Consider the following 20,978-nt stretch of genomic DNA (forward strand, 5'->3'; position numbering starts at 1 on the left):
GAGGTTACGAATGGAATAAAAAAACAAGTGAACTGGAAAATGAACTCAAGATTGCGTCATTGGGCAGAGAGAAGCAAGATGGCGGAGTGACTGAAAATTGGCTGTATTTTTCCTCAGAGAAAGACCCAATGGGGCAGCCTTCTATATGCCCCCCAACACCAAGAAATATGCCAGCTCTTATTTAGCAGAAGGAATAGGACTATTCCAGTTCCTTGTGGAGAAATAGAATAGAATAGAGCAGAATTGATTTCACTGCAGTCTTGAAACCTGATAGAGTTGGCAACTTTTTCCAGTGAAGTGAATTGAAGTGAAGTAAAGCAAAGTAATAAATAGATGATAGGTAGATAAGATGGATAGATGATAGATAGATAGATGGATAGATAGATAGACGATAGACAGACAGAATAAATAGATGATAGGTAGATAAGATGGATAGATGATAGATACATAGATGGATAGATAGATAGATGATAGACAGAATAAATAGATGATAGGTAGATAAGGGATAGATAGATAGATAGATAGATAGATAGATAGATAGATAGATAGATAGATAGATAGACAGACAGATAGATAGATGATAGATAGATAGATAGATAGATAGATAGATAGATAGATGATAGAAAGGTAGATAAGGTGGAAGATGATACACAGATAGATAATGATAGATAGAGAGATAGGTAGAATAAGATGATAGAGAGATAGATAAGAAATGATAGATAAATAGATAAGATAAATAGATGATAGAGGGATGATAGGATAGATGGATGGATGGATGGATGGATAGATAGATGATAGATTGGTAGATAAATGAGACACAGATAGATAATGATAGACAGAGAGATAGGTAAAATAAGATGGTAGACAAGAAATGATAGATAAATAGATAAATAGATGATAGAGGGATGATAGGATAGATAGATAGATAGATAGATGATAGATAGATAGATAGATAGATGATAGATATATTAGATTATAGACAGAAGTAGATGATAGATGAGATAGACAGATAGATATAGATATATAAGATAGATGATAGATAGACATAGGAGAGAGGGAGACAGAGACAGAGAAATCAGTTGTAAATCAGAAATCAGTTGTGTCAAGTCACATTTTTCAGTGCCCTTGTAACTCTGAACAGTTACTAAATGAATGGTTGTACATCGAGAATTATCCGTAACGTGGCCTATCATACTTCATAAGGAACTGGGCTCTTCTCAGAAAACCCAGCTTTCTGGTGGGGAAGGCCTACCCTGCCATTCGCTTTGCCTCCCACCATGGCTGCCCCACCGTTCCCTTCCCACCTCAACCATCCTGATTTCCTAAGTGCTGAAATTGAAGGACGTTTTATAGGACAAGAGCTTGACCAGCATGGGGCTGGGGGTTGAGCCGTTTCCAGCTCGACTCGCTCTCCAATTACAAGCCACCTATCCATCCTTCAAAGGGGAACCCAACCCTGACCTGCTCCGGAGGGCCACCCGCAAAAATTTGGGGGTGGGATGCCAATGCCACAGAGCTGGTTGATGATTTGCTTTCCCCGGTCATCACGTGCAAAGGTCCGTGGCCCTCACGGGAAGGTGGCACCGCTGGCAACGGGCGGTCAAAAAAACAGCCCCAAGGAGGGGAGATGACCAAGCGCAGCGATGCTTCACCCAGCTGGCTTTGTCTCAACCGGTCAAGGAGAACGAAGGACTGCACTCTCTGCGGTTCACCGGTTAGGGAAGGGAGAAAAATTAAGAATCAGCTGTTTCTCCTCCAATTTGGAAGAAGGTGATATTTAACGTGGGGGGGGGGAGCGAGAAACTCATCCAATTTTGAGGTGGGAAATCAGAATTTTATAGAATAGAAAATAGAATAGAATATAACGTATAAGAATAAGAATAGAACAGAACAGATAAGAATAAGAATAAATAGAATAGAATAGAAAATAGAATAGAACAGATAAGAATAAGAACAGAACAGAACAGATAAGAATTAGAATGGAACAGAACATATAAGAATAAGATTAAGAATAGAATAGAATAGAAAATAGAACAGATACGAATAAGAGTAGAACAGAACAGATAATAATAGAATAGAACAGAACAGATAAGAATAAGAATAGAATGGAACAGGTAAGAATAAGAATAGAATAGAATAGAACGGATAAGAATTAGAATAGAACAGAACATTTAAGAATAAGATTAAGAATAAAAGAATAGAAAATGGAATAGGAAATAGAATAGAACAGAACAGATAAGAATAGAACAGAACAGATAAGAATAGAATAATGAATAATAGAATAGAATAGAGTAGAATAGAATAGAACAAGAGAGTTGGAGGGGACCTTGGAGGTCTTCTAGTCCAACCCCCTGCTTAGGCAGGAAAACTTACACCCCTTCAGACAAAGGATTATCATCTTCCTAAAAACTTCCAACATTGGAGCATTCATAACTCTTGGAGGCAAGTTATACAGGCAGTCCTCAATTTATGACCACAATGGAGCCCCAACATTTCTGTCGCTAAGCGATACATTTGTGAAGTGAGTTTTGCCTCACATTATGATCTTTCTTGCCGCAGTTGTTAAGCGAGTCACTGCAGTTGATAAGTTAATAACCTGGTTGTTAAGTGGCATCCCTATTGACTTGGCTTGTCAGAAGGTTGTAAAAGGGGATTATGTGGCACCTGGGCACTGCAACCGTCATAAGTACGAGCCAGTTGATGAGTGTCTGAATTTTGATACCATGACCGGTCGTGCTACACCGGTCGTGAGTGTGAAAAACACTCATCAGTCACCTTTTCCAGTGCTGTTGTAACTTTGAACTGTCACTAAATAAACTGTCATTAGTCGAGGACTCATTTTAAACTTGGTTCCAGATGGAATCCATTTTCTTCATGAGCCGCGGTTAGAATGAAGTACTGCAGCCAACTTCTGCTGCCTGCCGGCTGCCTGCAATTTGGCAGTTCAAATCTCAGCAGGCTCAAGATTGACTTAGCCTTCCGTCCTTCCGAGGTGGGTAAAATGAGGACCTGGATTGTTGGGGGCAAATATGCTGATTCTGTAAACTGCTTAGAGAGGGCTGTAAAAGCCCTATGAAGCGGTATATAAGTCTAAGAGCTATTGCTATTGCCCCTTCCTTCCTTCCTTCCTTCCTTCCTTCCTTCCTTCCTTCCTTCCTTCCTTCCTTCCTTCCTTCCTTCCTTCTTCTGATTACTACTGCAGGCTAATTCTGCCCACTGCCAACAGTTGAATCCTGACTGGCTCAAGGTTGACTCAGCCTTCTGTCCTTCCGAGGTGGGTCAAATGAGGACCCAGATTGTTGGGGGCAAGAGGCTGACTCTGTAAACCGCTTAGAGAGGGCTGTCAAAGTACTGTGAAGCGGCATATAAGTCTAAGGGCTTTTGCTATTGCTACTCCGGATCTGCACCAGCTAGCTGAACCCCCCCACCTCAATTATCTAAAGGTGTTGGATGACACAACACAACACCCCATGGCTAACCCCAGTTCAAAATGAATCGCGCTTCAGTGGTGCCAACGTTGCGCCACGCTCTTGCGTTGACCTGGTTAATGGTGGCATGAAAACCCAGGTGTGGGTTGATAGAAATTTAACCCAGATTGCAGAAATCATTCAAGGCTATTGCAGGTATTTAAATTAAGAGGCAGGACCTCCATTCTACTTGTTAGTGAGGTGTGAGGGGCCTATTTCCAAAATGTAGGAGAGGACTCTCATCCCTGCTTGGATTATGAATAACTTTGCTGCAATAGCTCTCTACAGGTAGGCCTCGGGTTGCAACCATTCATTTAGTGACCGTCGGCTCTTACAGCGGCCCTGACAAAAGTGACTCATGACGTAGGTTTTTCACACTTAACGACCATTGCAGTGTGAGAGGAAGTAGCTGGTGTTTTCGAATTCCCAATTCTCAAATTGACCCAAATAGCAATTGGCAGAATCCAGAAATGGACCAATCAGTAAGACCCAGATTAACACATTAACAGAGTTGGAAGGGACCTTCTAGGTCATCTAGTCCAACCCCCCCGCCCATGCAGGAGACCCTGCACTGTTTCTGACAGAGGGCAGTCCAGTCTCTTCTTGAAAGCCTCCAGGGATGAAGCTCCCACAACTTCCCAAGGCAACTTCTGTTCCATGGGTTGATTGTTCAGAAAATTCCTCCTTATTTCCAGGTTGAATCTCTCCTTGTTCAGTTTCCATCCATTCTTCCTTGTCTGGCCTTCAGTGGCTTTGGAGAATAGCTTGTGTCCCCCCCTCTCTCTGGGGCAGCCCCCCCAAATATTGGAAGATGCTCTCCTGTCTCCCCTGGTCCTTCTCTTCCCTAGACTAGCCATGCCCAGTTCCTGCAACCGTTCTTCATATGTTTTAGCCTCCAGTCCCCTAATCCTCTTTGTTGCTCTTCTCTGCATCTTTTTTATAGTGTGGTGACCAAAACTGGATGCATGACTCTAGGTGTGGCCTTATCAAAGCATTATAAAGTTCACTTTAACTGATTAACAGACTTGGAAGGGGCCTTGTAGATCATCTAGTCCAACACACACCCCACCCAAGCAGGACACCCTACACCATTTCTGACAGAGGGCAGTCCGGTCTCTTCTTGAGAGCCTCCAGGGATGAAGCTCCCACAACTTCTGAGGGAAACCTCTGTTCCATGGGTTGATTGTTCAGAAAATTCCTCCTTATTTCCAGGTTGAATCTCTCCTTGGTCAGTTTCCATCCATTCTTCTTTGTCTGGCCTTCAGTGGCTTTGGAGAATAGCTTGTGTCCCCCCTTCCTCCCCTCTGGGGCAGCCCCTCAAATAGTGGAAGATGCTCTTCTGTCTCCCCTGGTCCTTCTCTTCCCTAGACCAGCCAGGCCCAGTTCCTGCAACCGTTCATCGGATGTTTGAGCCTCCAATCCCCTAATCTTCTTTATTGTTCTTCTCTGCACTCTTCTAGAGTCTCAACATCTTTTCATACTGTGATGACCAAAACTGGACGCAGGATTCTAGGCGTGACCTTACTAATTTCGAACCAATTTCATTGTATTTAAGTACAATGACAATAAAGATTATACTTCTACTAAGGTTTTATAAAGTAATATTAGAACCTCCCTTGATCTTGATTGTATCCCAATGGCCTGTTTTATCTAGACTGAGTTTATTTGCATTTAACCAGATGATGGAATGAACCATTTGGTGTTATGAGTTAAAATTTAAATTGGCTGGCTGTATCACGTTTGCACCCAGGATTTGATTGATCTGATGAAGAATGGTGGGTGACTCAAGCATGGTGGACAGAGAAAATGAAAGCGGGTGTATATCGGTAGTCCAAACTCTGGACTTTAATTCATTTTACAGAGCAGAGTTGGGCCCCTGAATGTTTTATCCAGGGTAGATACCTTGAGTTGGGGTTTCCAGCAGGACTAACAGATCCTTGTAACCATTTTGTTCCCTAGTCCATCCTTCTGGTAAACTCGCAAGATTTGTTTTTTTTACCATGCACCTTGTATACATCCCAACTAGACTGTATTGTTTCTCTGGTTCGTGTGTTTGTGTACATAATTTGTTTTGTCATGTTTATGTAGTGCATATTGGAGGTGGTGACCCTTTAATGTATACTGATTAGGGTACATTTAAAGTGACAATAAAGTTATTATTCTATACTCTATTCTATTCTTTATTCTGAGATTTATTCTATTCTTTTCGTATTCTGTTCTGTTCTGCTGTACTCTATTTCTATTCCATTCTGTTCTAGTTCTACTGTACTATATATTCTATTCTATTATTTATTCTGATATTCTACTCTATTCTACTCACCCACCCCATCACATGACACCCCCAGCCACGCCCACCCAGCCGGTCATTAGGCAGATTATATTAGTGGTCCGCGGGATTTAAAATTATGAATTTAGTGGTCCCTGAGGTCCGAAAGGTTGGTGACCCCTGCATTAAACTATATGATAGTCCTGGCAATTTTTGCTTGGGCTAGTGTATTAAAGGGATGTGGCCATGCTTTGCAAACAAGTGGATTGAGATTTTTAAAGAAAAAGGACATCAGACAGAATGAATGTACAGAGAGTAGAATATCTTCCAAATGGCTTCTAATCGCCCCCTCCTCCCTTGTTAATCCAGAATATTATTGGTCTCCTTCATCTTCGTGGCTGCTTCTATACTCGGGAGAATATATTGTTCCCAAGTGTGACACCGTCCTTGGTCTTCAGAGATCTTCGTGCAAAGGTAGGTCCTGAAATCGATATTTTTCTCTCCTTTTAAGCGCTGGTTTTCTGCCTTTCCAGCTTGATGGAGAGCAAGAGGCCCTCAGTTTGCTGGGAGTCCAGCTTCTGACTCTTATTCTGCGATCTGTGCGAGTGGGGGAAAAAAACAACGATGCCATTAAGTGTTGGTGGGTTTTCAGAGAGGCTTCACCAACTCATTGGGCGAACAAGCAGTCGACTCAGCTGCATTACTGAAACGTTAAGTTGGTTTTAAGCTTCAGACAGGGGAGGTTTGATCATTGTATTCTTGGCTTTCCAAATCTAGAGAACCTGGGCCCCGATTCAAAGATAAGTTCTTTCACTAAACAGCATGAACAAGATGGGGGGGAAAGCAGTGGGAGTAGGAGAGATTTTTGGCTTCCTGCTGGCTTCCCCATTGAATTTCCTTGTGGGAATCTGGCAGGCAGCATTGGAAATTTTGCTTGCTTGCTTGCTTATTTCCTTCCTTCCTTCTTTCCTTCCTTCCTTCCCTCCTCCCTCTTTCTTTCCTTTTCTTCCCTCCCCCTACCTTTTTTCTTCCTTCCTTCCTTCTGTCCTTCTTCCCTCCCTCCCTCTTCCTTTCCTTTCCTCCCACTTTCTCCTTTCTTTCCTTCCCTCCTTCTTCCTTTCCTTTCCTTCCTTCCTTCACTTCCTCCCTCCCTCCCTTTCCTTCCCGTTCTTCCTTCTCTTCCTTTCCTTTCCTCCCTCCCTCCCTCCCTTCCCTTTCCTTCTCAGCAGACAGATAAGAGGCTGATGTCGAGTGGGAAGGAAGCAAGGGATTGCTAAACTGACTGGGAAACTGTCACAGAACAATTAAGTTCCTGTGACTGCTGCAGCATCCCAACAACACAGCAGCAGTCAGTAGTTCTGAAAGCAGCTAGAACTTTCCCCAAATTTCATTCCCTCAAGACTTAGGGGTCCTGGTTTTTGGTTGGATTCTGTGTAAGTTAGCCTATTTAAAGCATCTTGCTTCAAAAACTATCCTGCACTAGTTAAAGGTCATGGCAATGAGAGTTTTAATAGGATATAGGTTGTTGCTATTATTATTTTAAATCCTTCAACCCATCAATTGGCTTTCTTGCTAAAGAGGAGAAATCCGTATGGAAAGAGAAGGTCTTTCAGGGTTCCAGGAACAATGCAAAAAATCTGGGACCACTGTTTTTCCTCACCTGTTCTCCACCTGCTCTACCGTTTCCGGCAAAGGGATGTTGCGAGTTTCCGGCAAAAAGGCTGCCACGATTCCAGATATGATGGGAGCCGCACCGTAGATAAGATTGGGCAGGAATGGGATATATTCTCCTGTCATCTTCACCGCCGGAGCCACGATGCCTCCTATGCGGGCCATGGTGTTGCTGAGACCCATACCAGTTTGCCTGCACAGGTAGACACCAAGCAAAAGGGATTGGTCATACTGCTTGAACTCATGGAGGTGTTGTGGACCGCCAGCAGCCAGCATTCAGAACGTGAGGAGGTTGGGGAGGAACATGGGCCAGTCCTGGAGTCTGGGGAAGGCTCCGAGGAGGGCTCTGTGTCGGAGGCAGAGAGAGGGCCAGGGCCGTCCGACAGTTATCAGCTGCCTTCGGAGTAAGACATCAGTGAGGCAGAAGAACAGCTGGAGCCTGTTCCTAGGGTGCGCAGAGCTGCCAAAAGAAGGGAACGGCTAAAGAACAGGGGTCAACTTGGGAGTAAGGCCAGACGATGAATGGCCCCTCCCAGAGGGAATAAAAGAGGAGCGAAAGGGGAGTGGAGTTTGCAGGAGAGACAATTAGTTCGCTTCATGGGTTCGTGACTCTCCAAGACCCCTGGCCAAGTTCTGCCGTTATCGGCCTGGCAGCTCTCCAATCCAGATAAGTTCTGTGACCGTAAATCCTCCCTGGAAAGACTTTGCTGGATGTGAAGGAGCAGAATTCACAGTCAATTAATAAAAGGGCTTTTTGTTGGGACAACAAGGAGTTGGCTTCATGCTCTTGGGAAGCCTCGGTCAGAACAGGAGGTATCATACTTGGCTCAATTTGAACCCCTGTTTTTTTTCAATGACAACCCCACAAGCAGCTATCTCGCACCCATTTTCCTTCCATGGGAGGCCAAATTATCTTTTCACAGTCACCCGCCCTGCAGTTTCCCCCTGTTTTGGTCTCTCACCGAAGCACCGTCGGATAAAGTTCTCCAGTGTATAAATAGATGCAGTTGAACGAGGCACCTAAGCAGCCCTTCCCGAAAACGGCCACAGTAGTCCGAAGGGTCTGCATATCTGGGAGAAAAGGAGAGGTCTGTGGTGAGGAGCGTGCTCTCTGGAGGGTGGTCTCATTGGATGCCCACCAACTCATTGATTTGAATTAATCAGGATTGCTTTGAACTCGGGTGCTGGAGAAGAAGACTCCTGCATTGAGTCCCTTGGACTGCAAGGCCATCCAACCGGTCAGTCCTAGAGGAGATCAACCCTGGCTGCTCTTTAGAAGGCCGGATCCTGAAGAGGAAACTCAAAGACTTTGGCCACCTGATGAGAAGGAAGAAGGACTCCCTGGAGAAGAGCCTCATGCTGGGAAGGATGGAGGGCAAAAGAAGAAGAAGGGGACGGCAGAGAAGGAGGGGGCTGGATGGAGTCACCGAAGCAGTTGGCCTGAGCTTCAATGGACTCCAGAGGATGGTAGAGGACAGGAAGGCCTGGAGGAACGTGGTCCAGGGGGTCGCGATGGGTCGGACACTGCTTTGCAACTAACAACAACAAATCAGGCTGGCCTCCAGAAGTCATGGGTGCTCCATCACTGGAAGAGATTGGACAGCCATTTGTCCAGAATGGTAGAGGGTCTCCTGCTTAGACTAGATGACCTCCAAGGTCCCTTCCAACCCTGTTATCCTGTTAATTAATCAGGGGAATGGCTTGCCCTCAGAAGTTATGGGTGCTCCATCAATGGAACTCTTCAAGAAGACACTGGGCAGCCCTTTGTCCAGAATGGTAGCGGGTCTCCTGCTTGAGCAGGGGGATGGACTAGATGACCGCTAAGGCCTCATCCAACCCTGCTATTGTATGTTGTATAATGGGGGGGGGGGACAACGTTCCAGATTTTCATAGAGTTGACAATGATGTCCAGAACATTGCTGGAACCACAGCTTAGTTCAGTACTGGGATCCAACTGCCATCATGGACACAGAGACACTGTCCGTGGTCCTGAATCGGCCGATGGATCAAATCCAGTTTCCATATGGAAGAATTGGTTCTGTTTGTGAGAATATCTGGTTCTTTGGCTTACTTTGCTCACAACCTCACAGCCACCTCGATTTATTGTCACATTTCCAATCTGGTGCTGAGACATTATTATTTGCTATCATTTATATGCTGCTTTAATCTAAAGGACCATCTACCATGGTTCAACCTGAGCAACTTGAGGATGGGTGGACTTCAACTCCCAGAAGTCCCTAGCCAGCATGCTTTAAGATGGGTGGACTTCAACTCCCAGAATTCCCCAGCCATCATGCTTTAAGAGGGGTGGACTTCAACTCCCAGAATTCCCCCGCCGGCATGCTTAAAGATGGGTGGACTTCAACTCCCAGAATCTCTCAGCCATCATGCTTTAAGATGGGTGGACTTCATCTCCCAGAATTCCCCAGCCATCATGCTTTAAGAGGGGTGGACTTCAACTCCCAGAATTCCCCAACCAGCATGCTTTAAGAGGGGTGGACTTCAACTCCCAGAATCCCCCCAGTCAATATGCTTTAAGATGGGTGGACTTCAACTCCCAGAATTCCCCCGCCGGCATGCTTAAAGATGGGTGGACTTCAACTTCCAGCATGTAGGCTGGGGAATTCTGGGAGTTGAAGTCCACCACCTCTAAAGCTTCTAAATCTAAAATTTAAAGCTTCCTGAGCATGAGGCAGAAAACCCGAAACCTTGTGGAAGTTCCCCCAAAACCTTTGAATTCTTGTATTGCACTACTCAGACCCAAAGTTTTTCTCACCTTGAGGGATGAAGATGTTGGCCAGGATCGTTAACCCAGCCAAGATGAGGGCGACGGCTTGGGTAAACCGGCGCCCGATGTAGCTGATGGTGAGGACCGAAATAAACTTAGCTGGGAAGTCAACGGCTCCGAAAAAGAGTTGGATCAGGTAGATGTTGCCCCCGAAATTCTGCAAGTCCATCACCAGCCCATAATATGCAAAACTGGTGGAGAACCTTGGAAGGGGAACATAAATGAATAAATAATACAATGAATAGAATAGAAAAAAATAGAATATAATAGAAAAAACAGAATAAAATAAAATAATAAAACCATATAGTTAATTAAAGTAAAAATGTAAAGTTAAACATGCAATAATGAAACAGAAATAATAAAATAAAAAATCAAATCATCAAATATAAAATAATTACATAAAAATAATTGAACAAAAAACTAAATAAAATTAAATAGAACTAATAAAATAACGACATAAATTATGTTAGAATAGAATAAAATAATAAAACAACATAAATAAATTAAAATAAAAATGTAAAATAAAATTTGCAATAATGAAATATAAATAAAATAAAATGTAAAATATATTATAAAATAAAATAATAAAACAAAGTAAAATAATCAAATATAAAATGATTAAATAAAAATAATTGAATAAAAAATTAAACAAAATTAAATAGAACTAATAAACTAACATAACGTACATTATGTTAGAATAGAATAGAATAAAATATAAAACAACATAAATAAATTAAAATAAAAAATATGCAATGAAATATAAATAAAATAAAATAAAATGTAAAATATATAATATAAAATAAAATAATAAAACAAAGTAAAATAATCAAATATAAAATAATTAAATAAAAATAGTTGAATAAAAAATTAAATAAAATTAAATAGAACTAATAAAGTAACGTAAATTATGTTAGAATGGAATAGAATAAAATAAAACAACATAAATAAATAAAAATAAAAATGTAAAATAAAATATGCAAAAATGAAATATAAATAATACAATAAATGTAAAATATATAATATAAAATAAAATAATAAAACATAAAGTAAAATAATCAAATATAAAATAATTAAATTAAAATGGTTGAATAAAAAATAAAATTAAATAGAACTAAATAACATAACGTAAATTATGTTAGAATAGAATAAAATAATAAAACAACATAAATTAGAATAAAAATGTAAAATAAAATACGCAATAATGAAATATAAACAATACAATAAAATGTAAAATATATAATATAAAACAAAAGAATAAAACATAAAGTAAAATAATAAAATGCAAAATGATAAAATACAAAATAATTGAATAAAAAAATTAAATAAAAATTCAATTCAACTCAATGCCAGCCCAAGCAAAGTGCACGGAGAGAGGTTTTTTTTCCAGAGCTCACCAGACAAAACAGACGCAGAGAGAGATACGGCGCATGGTCGGAGTCCGGATCAGGTCGAGCACCGAAATCTTGGATGTCATGGAGGCCAATTCCTCCTTCATCTTCGATCTCAGAAACTGGAGGTGGGGGGGAAACAGGATACATTTCAATGCTCGATTGAGTTTTTCAATCTGTGGGTGCTTTTTAATAGTGTGCAAAGGGCCAAGCCCGAAAACCTGGTCTGATTAGGCACCAGTAGTCCTCGACTTACAACAGATCGCTTAGCAAATGTTCGAAGTTACAATGGACTTCCCCCCCCTCCCAAAATGACCTACCACTTAGCTTTGAAGTTTGGATATTGCCCCTCCCTCCCCGGCTCTTGGGGACGGTGTCAGGAGGCCAAATTTTGGCCTCTTCAACAACTGGCTGGGATTTACGGCAATTTGCAGCACCTTGCGGTCAAGTGACTGCAACTTATGACTGTTTTTTGGCTTTTATGACCGGTTTCTGGACAAAAACTGGCCCAGAGAGAACAATGAGTTCACTTAACAACTGCTGGGTTCACTTAATGACCGTCCCGAAAAAGGTTGTAAAATTGGATCTAGATGCGCAGTGAGCTGCTTTGCAAAAAGAATCACAACTTAGGACCACAGTTGCCAGCCTCAATTGCAGTCATAACTTGAGGACTACCTGTATTGTAAAACCCCACAGGGAGCCCTCAACCATTCATTTCGTGAAGGTCTGAAATGACAATGGCACTGCAAAAGAGACTTAGGGCCGGTCCTCGCACTTTCCGCCATCCCCCACAGCCGTATGATCAAAATGAGGTGCAACTATGCAAAGCAACAGAATTAATCTTGACATTTTTTGGGGTCTTCACCTCAACATTTAGCATTCCAACAGCTTCCTCTTTCCTGTTCATTTTGGCCACCTTCTTGAGCTCCGTCACGGCCTGCTCGAGCTTCCCGGCGGTTATCAGCCAGCGAGCTGATTCAGAAAGCCACCTGTGGAAGGATGGAGAAACGGAAAAGAGACCACAAGGAGAGTCACGCCGAGATTTACCAGCTGTTTCCCAGTTAATGTTGAGACTCTGGAAAGAGTGTAGAGAAGAGCAACCAGGATAATGAGGGGATTGGAGGCTAAAACATACGATGAACGGTTGCAAGAACTGGGCCTGGCTAGTTTAGGGAAGAGAAGGACCAGGGGAGACAGGAGAGCATCTTCCAATATTTGAGGGGCTACCATAGAGAGAAGTTAGGGTGTCAAGCTATTCTCCAAAGCACCCGAAGGCCAGAGAAGTAAGAATGGATGGAAACTGACCAAGGAGAGATTCAACCTGGAAATAAGGAGGAATTTCCTGGCAGTGAGAAAAATCAACCCATGGAACAGAAGTTGCCTTTGGAAGTTGTGGGAGCTTCATCCCTGGAGGCTTTCAAGAAGAGACTGGACTGCCATCTGTCAAAAACGGTGTAGGGTCTCCTGCTTGGGCAGGGGGGGATTGGACTAAATGACCTCCAAGGTCCCTTCCAACTCTTTTAATCTGTTTTCCAGAATCTCCTGCTTGGGCAGGGGGGGATTGGACTAGATGACCTCCAAGGTCCCTTCCAACTCTTCTTAATCCAATGCTATGGTTTCCAGCTCGGCAAATGAGCCAATAATTGAAAATATGGTATTACATCCTTGGTTTCCTCACTGAGGACTAGTGCATTGCTATGGGTAATGAAGGCTAAAATTGGGGACAGGATATGGGGGAAGCTTACTCTCATGTCCTATTTACCAAGAATAACAGAAGAATAAGAAAAAAGGCAGAGAGACCGCCAGTTGCAAGTGGTGCCAATCTCGGAAAGTATACGCCAGGCCGGCCAGGACAAGCTGCCCAGTGGTGTACGAACAGCCGTTGATCGTCCCCAGCACTGGCCGGGTCTTTGTGGGCGTCCACTCCACACCTGTTGGGAAGAATAGAACTAGCATTGAAAGCTGCCCAGATGAGGGGAAAACTCAAAATTGGCAAGTGGAAACGCACCAGGGCTGCCGACAGATAGATTGAGCAAGAAAACAAACCCCACCCCAAAAATAACAGGATGACAGTTCATTGTCTGTGAAGGTCCTCAGTCATCCATGGTTGTCCCAAAGGTGCTGTTTCGAGAGGCAACTGGACTTTTTCTCTGAAGATGTTTCGCTTCTCCTCCCAAGAAGCTTCTTCAGTTCTAACTGAATGGTGGGGAAGGGAAGGATTGGTTCTCCTTGCGGACAGCTGATCATTTGCATCTTTTTAGAGGGTCGTTGAGGCCACTTTGGAGGTTTATCTCTGCCCTCAGGGTCACCCGAGTGGTGCAAATGGATGTGTGTTGGAACTGCTGAAAGGACTGTGTTGTAAACTGGAGATAGACAATGCCGTATCCTTCCCCCTCCGTTGAGACAGGGCTGTTGAATTTGGACACCGATGGGCTCTTCGGCCCCTCTTTCAAATCCTCTCTGTCCAAAATGTGGACTTGGCTATCTTCAAAAGAGCGCCTCAAAGGCTGAATCTAGTCCTGATGGATTTGTTCTATGTTGTGCCATGCCTTTGTGAAGTGGCTGTTTTGTTTCCCCGATGTACAGATCTGCAAATGGCTTGCTGCATTGTACTGCGTATACCACGTTCCTCACTTTGCGTCTGAGGGTTTTTATCCACGGGGTGGACAAGCTTCTGTCTTTTAGTGTATACTTGGGTTTAAAGCGTGCCTGTATATTGTGTTGGCAAAGGTGGCCTCAATGACCCTCTAAAAGGATGCAAATGACCGCCTGTCGGCAAGGAGTATCAACCCTTCCCTTCCCCACCATCCAGCCAGAGCTGAAGAAGCTTCTCGGGGGAGAAGCGAAACGTCTTCAAAAGAATAAACAAGAAAGCCCTGTTGCCTCCTGAAAAAAATCATCTTTGAAGGCCTACTATTCCTGCCCATGGCAAGAGTTTGATCCCAGGGACTCACACAGAGAGACGCCGTTGAGCACGATCCCTGAAAAAGCCATCCCGGTGAGAAAACGGAGGATGCAGTAAACGCTGAATTTGGGAGCGAACGCAGTCGCTGTGCCAGTTGTGGCCAGCTGCAGGTAGCACCACAAGAGGATTGGCCGGCGACCGAATCTGCAAGAGGGTAGGAAAAGGAGGAACGTCAGAACAAAAGTGGGGAGGAAAGAAAATATTAGGAAGGAAGGATGGAGCCGAAATTCGGTCTCCCGTTCTCATTTTCATCCCGCCGTGCGCGAGAAAATTGACTTCTGAAGTTTCTTTCCCGAGGTCACACAATCCCCTTTTGAGACCTTCCGATGAGTAAAATCAGGGCGATCCACTTAACGACCACGTTACTAACTTAACAACAGTGGTGATTCCCTTAACAGCTGCAGCAAGCCAGCTGTTGTAAAATGGTGCCAATTTCACTTAACCAATGCCTCACTTATAAGCAGCAGAATATTTGGGCTTGATTGTGGTCATAAATCGAGGATTATCTGTTATGCAAAACGGGCCCAGTTTTCGAGATGTTTCCTGCCTCTTAAATCTGCAAGCTTTATTCCCATTAGCAGGTTTTAGCATTTAGCACTGCAACCTGGTCTTCTAAATTAGAAGTAAATATTAATAGAAATATTTGATTGGGTCGTTCAATAAGACACCACTTTATAGAACTGGGTGGGTTAATTATCCCCTTAATTATCCCCTTAGCGCCGTGATGGCAAACTTATGGCATGCGTGCCACAGGTGCTGTTTCCCCCCCGGCCAGCTGGTCTTCGGCAGCGCACGGACGGGGGATGGAGACCAGGGCGCATGCGGGGGAGGCACGCACACATGCGTGGGGGGAACGGTGGAATGGTATGCATGCGCGGGGAGGTCGCTCGTATTGCATTTTGCGGCCTCGTACGGCGGCCTTAATTAATTTGGCATTAATTGGTGCAATGAAACACATCGAATCAAGGAAAACCCCTGCACACCCTCTGAGGCGTTTCTGTCTTACAGAGTTGAGCTGAGCTACAGCAGTTTCCCCCTTTACAACATGTTTAACTTGGGTATCGAAATTCTCGTCCCTCACCTGTCCGAGAGACCTCCGAATAAGATCCCACCGACTAAAACTCCAGCCATGTAAATCGACTGCGCCATTTGCTTTAGTTTCCGGGATGAACAAACCAGATCCCACTGCCGAAAGGAAAAAGAGAATATATATATATATATATATATATATATATATATATATATATATATATATATATATATATATATATATATATATATATATATATATATATATATATATATATATATATATATATATATATATATATATATATATATATATATATAGAGAGAGAGAGAGAGAGAGAGAGAGAGAGAGAGAGAGAGAGAGAGAGAGAGAGAGATGATAGATAGATGATAGATAGATAGATAGATAGATAGATAGATAGATAGATAGATAGATAGATAGATATGTATGTATTTGTGTTACAACCCCTGGTATGTCCAAATATGGGAGGGAACTCACTACTCCCCCTTTCTGTCTATCGGCTCACTGCAGGAGACCATCCAGGCAGAAAACCATATTTTTAATGTTGCCTTTTTATATTTGTGTTGTATTTGTGCTGATAAATAAATAAAGGGGGACTAGTATAGATCTATTTCAAGCTATTTAGCTCTCATCAGCTGAAATATATGTATGTATGTATGTATGTATGTATGTCATTATTTTCTGTCTCCCTCACCAAAAATAGGGTTCAAACTAGAGATGGAGGAGGGAGGGGGGAGAAAGAGGCGTAGTTTCCCAGGATCTGTGCATGCTATGGATGCCCCATTTGAGAACTTGGACATGCCCAACCTGATCACCTCTGGATGCAGACAACCTCTGCTCTCACCTCCGTCACAATAGTCTGGTGGAAGATGCTTCGGTTGTACACCCATCCGTCTCTACACGGTTCGGTCTCCATCTGGGTTTCGTTCTCGGTGGTGCCGTTCAAACGCCACCACGGCTTCTGGCGGAAACGGTGGCACTCTGCTGGCTTTGGGTTCTCGCCAATGGGAAGGGAGACCCCAAGGAGAGCCTCATCTTCGGAACTCTGGTTTCTGGGAGCAGCGTCGGCGCCAGTCACGCAGTGGTGATCCGGCGTCCCCGCTGTGAAGTTCTGCAGCATCATATGACAAGCCATCATAAGCACCGGGATGGAGATGAGGGACACGTAGACGATTTGGAAGCGTCCCATGCTGCCGACGTGTTCTAAGACCTCTGTGAAGCCCATGACAGACCGCTGGAAGGATCACAATTGGAGGAACCCTGAGTGAGAAGGTGGAGGAAAAGGATGTAGCACTTGGACCTCTTTCTGGTAGATGTCTATCCAACCTTGCATTAGCCCTGGTTTTTTAGGAAAGACCTTAAACCGGTTTCTCCAAAGGGACTTCAGCTAGTTTCTTCAAGGGACCTTCAACCAGATCTCTGAAGGATCTTTAACCAGTTTCTCCAAAGAATCTTAAACGAGATCTCCAAAGGACCTCCAACCCAGTTTCTCCAAAGGACCTTCAATCAGATCTCCAAAGGACCTTCAACCCAGTTTCTCCAAAGGGTCTTAAACTAGATCTCCCAGGACCTTTAACCAGATCTCCAAAGGACCTTCAATCAGATCTCCAAAGGCTCTTAACTTGCTCTCGAAACCAGATCGCCAAAGGACCTTCAATTAGATCTCCAAAAAAACCTTTAACCAGATCTCCAAAGGCTCTTAACTTGCTCTCCAAGGACTTTCAACCAGATTTCCAAAAGATTTTAAATTAGATCTCCAAAGGACCTTCAACCAGTTTCTCCTGAGGATCTTAAACTAAATCTCCAAGGACTTTCAATCAGATTTCCAAAGCCAGGTCTTCAAAAGACCTTCAGTCAGAACTCCAATCAGACCTTCAATCAGATCTCCCAAGGATCTTCAACTCTTCCTCCAGAAAAGCAGGAGGTCTTCTCTAATAGCCACAAAGATGAAGGGTGCAGTTTTGGAATCCTCTTCTGGACTCAAGGAATAAATATACCGCCTCCCCTAATCTTGGTGGGATGGGCCGTTCTCCATCCAGCAAAAAACGGTCTCCTCTCTTTCCGTAGAAAAAGCCTCTTTGTTTGGGGGGGGGGGGGGGGAACCCTGGTCTTCCAAGAAGTTGAATCAAGCTCTACTTGAGCTCCAGGTTAAAATGTGACAACACCAGATGGATGGAAGTGTGAAAAAGGACACCAAGGTAGCCAACTCCTGCTGTGACTTTCCAGCCCAAAGAGCAACTTCACGCAAGAGAGGAAGCCTCTTGACCGCGAGGTTGGGTGTATCATTCACACGGCAGGTGTTAGAGATTAACTACCCTTGGAGGAGGTCCAAGGTCTTTTGGTGGTCCTGGAGAAGTTTGGAGGAAGCCGCAGAGATGCCTCCTGACCACCACGACGGATCTTCAAGGGTTTTGCAAGAAAAAATGGAGGAGGGGAGACGCTTCAGCCGTGTTTCTTGTTGACCTTCCAACCCATCTGGAGAGGAAGAACATTTTCATAAAGTCACCCTCATTTCTGGTCTCCGGCGTCGTAAAGCAGGGCTCTCCAAATTTGGCAGCTTTGTGGACTTTAATTCCCAGAATGGCTAGCTGGCTAGGGATTTCCAGGAGTTGAAGGCCCACAAGTCTTGAAGCTGCCATGTTTGGAATGCTGCTAAAACTTCAGATGTTTGAAGCAAAATCCTCTTTTTTTGCAAGGACACATCTCCCTTATAGTCTGGGTGCCATGGAAGATTTGCCTCTTTCAGAAACAGGGGTGGCCTGGGGTGGGGTGGAAGCAGAGGTGGTTTCCTAACAGTGGTGGCATGCTGGCCTGGATTGCAGAACCGGCAGCGGCCCAGGCTGGCCACGCCCCCAAACCAGTTCCCTGGTCACCGCTATCTTTTTTTTTAGTTCTGCCCATGCGCAGAACAATTTCCATTGAACTGCATATGCGCGAACCGGCAGTAGCGCTGGCTGAAACTCACCCCTGCTTGCTTCCTTCCTTCCTTCCTTCCTTCCTTCCTTCCTTCCTTCCTTCCTTCCTTCCTTCCTTCCTCCCTCCTTCCCTCCCTCCCTCCCTTTCCTTCCTGCTTCCCTTCCTCCTTTCCTCCTTCCCTCCTTTTATTTTATCTTATTTGTCACACTTCAGAACCAACCAGTGCCCTTCCCTTTCCTTCCTTCTTTCCTTCCTTTCTTGATTCATCCATCTCTCTCTCTCCTTCCCCCTTCCTTTTCCTTCCTTCCTTCATTCATCCCTCCCTTTTCCTTCCTTCCCTCCCTCCGTCCTACCTGCCTCCCTTTTCTTCTTGCTTCCCTTCTTCCTTTCCTCCCTCCCTCCTTTTATTTTATCTTACTTTTCACACTTCAGAACCAACCGGTGCCCTTCCCCTCCCGTTCCTTCCTTCTTTCCTTCCTGTCTTCATTCATCCATCCATCTCTCCTTCCCTCCTTCCCTTCCTCTTCCTTCCTTTGTCCCTCCTTCCCTCCCTCCCTTCTCACCTCTCCATCTTTCCTCCCTCCCCTTCCCATTCTCCTTCTTGTCTTTGGAGGGGTGGACTTAACATCTGGTTCTCTTTTGCAAAATGCACGGTGGGACTTTCTTCCTCTCTTCTGTCTTTTCGGCTTGAAGTGATATTTGATCGCAACTGTGGTGTTTGTGCCCAAGGAAGGGGGGAGGTTTCGCCTTCAGGAGGCAGAAGTAGCCCTCCTTCTGGGTCAGGTTGGCTCATGGGTTATATCTCAGCCACCCACCCATGCCTGAGAAAGCGCTGCATGCCCACCTCACCCTTAACCTGGTTATCCAACACCTCCATGTTTTCCCATCCTCCAGATCACCCTCTAATTGAAATGGATGGCTTTACCCCACACTCTGCCCTCTGACACACAAACACACATCCCCCCCCCTGTTCAACACCCCTGATCACAACCACACAAGTGATTTGAACAATGGACTTTATTCCCTTCATTTTTCCAATCCAGACGAAACAACAACTTATTAACTTTCCTGCTTGCCAAAAGAGACCAAAAAAAAAAAAAATTCCGCAAGGACAAATGACTGATGCCTTCTTGTTATAGTTGAATCGTTGGCTATTGTCTTGCAAAGATGGAAACCTCCACCCCCTCCCCTTCGCAGCCTTGTAGAAACCATGATTGCAAACTTCTAAAGGATGTCGGTTTATTGCATGGTTGGCACGGCCAGATATGGCCCATCACTGGCGCCGAAGAATTAACTACCATTGGCTGCCTGAAAGCATTTGTGTTTTGCAAAAGCTAAGCAGGGCTAAACTTGGTTAATTCGTGGATGGTGATCACGAAGGACCCATCTGAGAAATTGTTAAGGAAGGAAGGAAGGAAGGAAGGAAGGAAGGAAGGAAGAAGAAAGAAAGAAAGAAAGAAAGAAAGAAAGAAAGAAAGAAAGAAAGAAAGAAAGAAAGAAAGAAAGAAAGAAATGGCTAGAGAGAGAAAACAGAAAAACAGATCTTTTGATAGATGGAAGGATGGATGAGTAGAGGATAGAATGGATAGGCAGACAAACAAATATACTCTTACACCTTTCTTGGCCTCTCTCTCTCCTCTGAAGGTTCCAGTCCTGTGGATCTGGTCATTCACAAAGTATCACCTAACCATCTAGGGGTTTACCAGTGCATCGCCTCCAACAAAGTTGGGTCAGCTCGCTGCACTTTGGAAGTCTTCCATAGTAAGTGAAAAGCCATTTGCTATCTATTTCTCAAGCCCCAAGCTTGAGCGAGGAAGGAAGGAGGGAAAGAAATAAGAAACGGAAGGAAGGAAGGAGAAGGAAGGAGACAGGTGAAGAGGTAGACAGGGAGGGGAGGAAAGAAGGAAAGGAAAGAAAAGAGAAAAGGAAGGAAGGAGAAGGAAAGAGATAGGCGAAGAGGGAGGCAGAGAGGGAGGGGAGGAAGGAAGGAAGAAAAGGAGAGAAAAGGAAGGAAGGAAAGGAGGAGAAGGAGATAGGTGAAGAGGTAGTCAGGGAGGAGGGGGAAAGAAGGAAGGAAAGAGAAAAGGAAGGAAGGAAAGAAGAAGGAAGGAGAGGTGAAGAAGTAGACAGGAAGGAAAGAAAGAAAAGAAAGAAAGAAATCCAAGAAGACAATTAACCAAACCACCCCAAAAATTCCTCCATGAAATGAACAGAATTTGCTCTCAAGTGCAAATCTCAAAAGAATAGAATAGAATAACAGAGCTGGAAGGGTCCTTGGAGGTCTTCTAGTCCAACCCCCTGCTTAGGCAGGATACCCTACACCACTTCAGACAAATGGTTATCCAATCCCTCTTAAAAACTACAAAAAATAAATCACTTTATTGCAAGCAGGCAACAAGTTCAGGAAAATCTTCTCAGTCCGAGATTTGAGACAACCCCAATTTGGAAAAAGAAGAAGAAGAAAAT

At 44.0% G+C, this 20,978-nt stretch overlaps 1 protein-coding gene across 1 annotated transcript; it reads right to left on the minus strand.

Annotated features, from left to right (window-relative positions):
* Window positions 1-6,202: 6,202 nt before the first annotated feature.
* On the minus strand, window positions 6,203-16,821 carry LOC309399946 (solute carrier family 22 member 6-A-like; the record flags this gene model as incomplete). The annotated part of the gene is made up of 10 exons (XM_081968203.1): window positions 6,203-6,330; window positions 7,394-7,597; window positions 8,367-8,475; window positions 10,181-10,395; window positions 11,587-11,702; window positions 12,446-12,569; window positions 13,343-13,511; window positions 14,535-14,689; window positions 15,627-15,730; window positions 16,441-16,821. 10 exons carry the CDS (start codon window positions 16,819-16,821, stop codon window positions 6,240-6,242), a joined length of 1,668 nt encoding a protein of 555 aa, XP_081824329.1. The 3' UTR covers window positions 6,203-6,239.
* Window positions 16,822-20,978: the final 4,157 nt, after the last annotated feature.

This window comes from Natrix helvetica, assembly GCF_964273705.1.
Source record: "Natrix helvetica genome assembly, chromosome: 16".
Lineage (NCBI taxonomy): Eukaryota > Metazoa > Chordata > Lepidosauria > Squamata > Natricidae > Natrix > Natrix helvetica.